Source organism: Pongo abelii, chromosome 19 (genome assembly GCF_028885655.2).
Source record: "Pongo abelii isolate AG06213 chromosome 19, NHGRI_mPonAbe1-v2.0_pri, whole genome shotgun sequence".
Classification (NCBI taxonomy): Eukaryota; Metazoa; Chordata; class Mammalia; order Primates; family Hominidae; genus Pongo; species Pongo abelii.
The window spans coordinates 21,699,329-21,704,976 of NC_072004.2; the positions used below are offsets into that span (position 1 = coordinate 21,699,329).

General features: G+C 45.9%; 1 protein-coding gene across 1 annotated transcript; it reads right to left on the reverse strand.

The window, feature by feature from the left end:
• On the reverse strand, window positions 1-5,408 carry LOC100447963 (vigilin-like). Its single transcript, XM_054536318.2, is given in 3 exon segments — window positions 1-365; window positions 368-877; window positions 880-5,408. Coding segments are annotated over 3 exon segments (3,786 nt in total). The 5' UTR covers window positions 3,791-5,408.
• Between the last annotated feature and the right edge of the window lie 240 nt (window positions 5,409-5,648).

Genomic DNA, 5,648 nt, shown 5'->3' on the forward strand with positions numbered 1-5,648 from the left:
TCAATATCGTTTGGGGAGGGTCTTGGGAGCCACCTGAGCCCCAAAGCTGGGAAATTCCTCAGAGCTGCTCATGTCAGGAGCCTTCTCACTGCTGCTGGTGGTCCAGGGTGCATCCTGCACCACAAAGCCTCTGGAAGGTGCCTTGGCCTCCTCATGTGCCGGGGGTTTCATGTATACCTGCAGCGCCTCACTGTCCACCATGTCAGCCAGGTATTCCTCCTCCCAGTTGAGGATGTGGTCGATGGCTTCCTCCACATTCTCTGGGAGCCCCATCACAGTGACGCAGTTGGGGTCTGGGGCTCCGCTCTGTGGGAAGCGAATGCCCACCTTGAATTCGTCCATGATTTTGCAAATGGCTTTGCCACAGCACTGATGATGCAGGCATGAACGCGGTGGTCCAGCGGGACGTCCTCAGAAACCTTCTGCTCAAGTTCAGCCACAATTCTTAATATGGCATCTCTGGCAGCTTCTGTGTTCTTTTAGTACCCTGTGATGGTAATTTGGTCCTGGTTCCCATCGTCCTTATCAGGAAACTAGATGTTCACATCATGCTCCAGCCAGATTTGGGTAATTACTGCCCCCTTTCTCCCAATAATCTTGGGATGGTATTTGGGGTCTACATTGACACTCAGCTTAAAACTCCTTAAAGCCCAGTCCTCCTGCTCAGCCTGTAGCTCCTTCACATGCTCCAGCAGTCCAGCCTTGGCCCAGTCCAAATTTGCAGTGAGGCCCGTTATGGCAATGATGTCAGACAGTAGCTCAGGTGCTGGGACATGTACGTTCACCTCAAACTCATCCATCATCTTGCAGATCCCACTTCCCTTCCACCCAGTAACGTAACGGTGAAGGTCAAAGGGCACCTCTACTTCCATGGTGAAGGAACCAATGCCTCCAGGGCTTCCTTGGCAGCCTCACACTTTTCTTTCCAGCAGGAGATGATGATAATGTCACACCTCCTTGGAGAGCCAGGGTCAGAATCTTTAGCCTCTCTCCCCTTCCCAGCTTCATCCCCATTTTCCTGGACAACTGGCTCTTTACTGTGAACTGGGTTTTCCTCTCTGTCTGGGAATTTAATTTGAACATTGAAATCCTGAGTAATCTGCTGGATTCTGGAACCTTTGGGGCCCATGACAGATCGATGGAATTTCAGGGGTATAGCACATTCTAATGTCACCTGAGCTTCCAGGTCCTCAATGATCTCCTGAATGCGTTTCTTGGCTGCCTCCACACAGTCCTTGGCACCCTTGAGGATGACTTTGTCGCTCTGTGTGCCAGAGTGTGGGAAGCTGACCATCACCCCACCATACTCTTCAGCAATCTCCCGCAAGACCTGGCTTCTTCGGATTACGAAGTGGCAGTGGTGCTTGGGGTCCACCAGCATGGAGTCTTCCACCACATTATCCAGGTTTTGGATCAAGGCCTCCAGCTCTTTCTGTGCCTCTCAGACAATGTCCTCCTTTCCAGTGATGGTGATTAGGTCCTGGTCCTTGTCTTCAGCCGCAGGGAAGATGACATGTGCTCCAGTGCTGTTGCGCACCTTGCGAATTTTGCCACCACCCTTGCTGATGAGGAATTTGTGGTATTCTGGCTTGGCGCGGATGTCAACAGTGAAACTCTTGGTTTGCTTCTCCTCCGCCAGATGCAGGAGCTGCTTCTTAGCCTTCTCCACATCCGAGGAAGGGCCCCTGATAACAATGGTGTTGCTTCCTGAACCTTCCATGGGAAAGTGAATGTGGACCCTGCTGCACTCATCCATGATGGAGCAGATCAGACGGCCCTTGGTGCCAATGAGGGAGCTGTGCAGCTTGGCAGTGATGGAGACCTCTACCTCGGCTATGTTGGCCAGGTCTTTCTGAATAGACAGAATCCTGCTACGGGCAGCTTCGCAGTTGGCTCACTCACCTGTGATGACAATGGTCTCTGAATTGCTGTTCTCTCCTGGAAGGTCGATCTTGGTGTTGCTTTCTTCACGAATCTTTTTAATGTCTGCACCTCCTTTCCCAATGATATTCTTGTGAAACTGTTTGAAGATTGGAACAGAAATTGAATAGCTATTTTCCACCAGATCTGCCACCATCTTCTGCATGTATTTTGTGCATTTTTCCACTTCATTCTTGGGTCCTCCGAGCTGGACAATGTCACTTTTTTGTGCTGGGTCTGGAAAGTTGATGATGACCTCTGGGAATTTGTCATGAATTTCACGGATCCATTCACCCTTCTGCCCAATGATTGTGTGATGAAATCTTTGCTCAATGATTAGATCCTTGGTATGCTCGTTTTCCATGTGAGATGCAAGCTCCATCAGCTCTCGGTTGGCCTGCTGCACACCCTGTGGGTCCCCCTCAATGTGGATCAGATTGCTCTTCTCACTGTCAGGAGGGGTGCGCACGGACACCTTGTACTGGCCTTTGATTCTGTTTATGTTGGCGCCACTCTTCCCAATGAGGTGCCTGTGGAAATTGTGGTCGATGTTGATCTCCACATAGTCCATCCGGTTAATCAAATCTTTGACCATGCCTTCTATCTGTTCCTGGGCCACACTGACATCCTCTAAAGGGCCCTCCAGGGTGATCTTGTCTTCACCCTCTGTGAACTTGATGTGAACCTTTGGCATCTGCTGAGTGATTTTGGCCACGTTCTGCCCTTTCTTGCCAATGATGAAACGGTGAAGCCAGGAAGGGGTGGTGACAGAGGAGACGGTGAAGCTATTGGCCTTGGCATAGACTTCAGTCAACGCCTGACCTAACTTTTCAGGTTTGCCTCCAAGTATTACAGTCTCAGAGATGCTGTCTGAGGGTGGGATCTCAATGGAAACCCCAGTTCTCTCAAGGATCTCCTGCAATGAATTGCCCTTGGGCCCGATGACATACTTGTGTTGGGATTTCTTCACTTCCACTGCGATGGTTGTAGTCTTCTTTTTCTTCTCCTCATAAATCTTCCTGATGCGAGCCACAGCCTAAGCCAATTGTTCCTTCTCTCCAGTGAAGACAATCTCTGTCCGGTTCATGCTAGGTGGGGGGATGTTGATGCATGTGCCTGTCTCTTGCATGATCTCACCAACCAGTCTATTATATGGCCCAGTGATGAAGGGGTGGAATGCCTTTTCTACTTCTAGTCTCTCCACAGCATGTTTGTCCTGCTTGGCAGAGATGAGTAAGACTTCATGGTGAGCTTTCTTGATGCTCTCTTTGGTGCCAGTGATCTTGATCTGATTGCTGGGGTCATCTGGGCATGGGATCTGGATTTTGGTTGCAGTTTTTAGCTCCAAGTCTTGCAGTTTCTCTCCGTTTTTGCCAATAACAAAGCGATGGTGTTCTTTGGGAATGACAACAGTTGCCGAGGCCTGAGTCTGCAGTCTCGCAACAATGTCCTTCCGAGCTTTCATGACAGCATCCAGCTTTCCTGACACCATGATGGAGAGGCCTTGGTCTTTGGCCAAAGACAGCTCCAAGTGAGCACCGGTTCTCTGCATGATCTCAAGACAGATTTTTGCTTGTTCACCTTCTCCAAATTGGTTCATAGCCTTATATTTTCTCTCCTCCAGGGGTACATGGACCTGAGTGATGACAGAAGCCGTGATGGGCTGGATCTTGTTCCCCCAGGCTCCAGCGGGTTCCTGGGTACTTTCCAGGCAAGCAGCTTTCTCAGGAAGTGGAGGGAAGGCATCCTTATAGGTTGGAGGGTCGCTCTCCTCTTCTGAATTTAGAGTGGCAACTTCGATTTGTTGCGGAACCAACGCACTTTGGTGTTCAGCAAAACTCTCTTGGGTCAAAACTGCAACAGAACTCATGGTTGATCTCACACCTACACACAATCTGGGAAAACCACAGCAAAACAGTCAGTAGCCAGAAAGTCCATCCTGAGGCCGCCTCTGTCAGCCTGCCAGCTTTTGCTGTTCCACTCTTATTAGCATAAGAAAACTGAGCTCATAAGGTAGGAACTGTGGTGAAACAGGGAAAAGCCGCCATCTTGGCAAAGGAAAAGAGGCTATGCTTGACCTTCCCCGCCCCAACCCCCAGCCTCTATATGGCCCCACATTGTCTTTATCTATTTGTCCTTTGATGGACACTTAGATTGCTTCCAAATCCTAGCTGTTGTAAACATCGCTGCAGCAAACATAGGAGTGCAGATATCGCCTTGATATATTGATTTCATTTCTTTTAGGTATATACCCAGCAGTGGGATTGCTGGATTATATGGTAGTTCAGTTTTTAGTTTTTTCAGGAACTGTTCTCCATAGTGGTTGCTCTAATTTACATTGCCACCAACCGTGTATAAGGGTTTCCTTTTCTTCACATCCTCACCAGCATTTGTTATTGCCGGTCTTATTAGATTCTTTTCTAAAGAGTTGTTTGAGCTCCTTATATATTGTGTTATTAATCTCCTGTGAGAGGGGTAGTTTGCAAATATTTTCTTCCATTCTGTGGGTTGTCTCTTCACTTTGTTGATTTTATCCTTTGCTCTGAAGAAGCTTCCTAACTTGATGTGATCCCACTTGTCCATGTTTACTTTGGTTGCCTGTGTCTATGGGGGTACTGCTCAAGAAATGTTTTCCCAGGCCAATGTTTGGAGATTTTCCACAACACTTTCTTGTAGTAGTTTCATAGTTTGTGATATTAAGTTTAAGTCTTTAATTTATTTTCATTTGATTTTTGTAGATGGTGATAGATAGGAGTCTGGTTTCATTCTTTGGCGTATGGATATATCCAGTTTTCTCAGCACCATTTATTTGAAGAAACTGTCTTTTCCCCAATGTACATTCTTGGCACCTTTGTCAAAAATGAATTCACTGTAGGTGTATGGATTTGTTTCTGGGCTCTCTGTTCTGTTTTATTGGCCTGTGTGTCTGTTTTTGTGCCAGTACTGTGCTATTTTGGTTATTCTAGCTCTGTAATAGTATTTGAAGCCAAGTAATGTGACTCCTCCAGTTTTGCCCTTTTTGCTTTGCATAGTTCTGGCTATTCTGAGTCTTTTGTGGTTACTCGTAAATTTTAGGATTTTTTTTTCTATTTCTGTGAAGAATGTCACTGGTATTTTGAGAGGGATTTCGTTGAATATGTAGAATGGATATTTTAACAATATTGATTCATCCAGTCCATGAACATGGAATACTTTTCCATTATTTGGTGTCCTCTTCAGTTTCCTTCATCATTGTTTAATAAAGTTTCCATATAGAAATCTTTCACTTCTTTTGGTTAAATTAATTCCCAGGTATTTACTTTCATATGTGGCTATTGTAAATGGGGTTACTTTTTTTATTTCTTTCAGGTTGTTCACTGACTCTTGGCATATACCAATACTGATTTTTGTATGTTGATTTTGTACTCTGCAACTTTACTGAATTTGTTTATCAGTTCTAACAGTTTTCTTGTGAAGACTTTAGGTTTTTCTAATATAAGATCATATTATCAGCAAAAAAGGATCATTTGACTTCTTTCTTTCCGATTTGGATGCTCTTTTTAGTTTTCTCTTGTCTAATTGCTTTAACTAGGACTTCCAGTACGAGTTTGAATAACAGTGGTGACAGTGTGCATCTTTGTTGTGTTCCAGATCTTAGAAGAAAGGCTTTTTCAGTTTTCTCCATCCAGTATGATACTAGCTGTGGATCTGCCTTACATGGCTTTCATTATGCTGAGATACACTTTCTA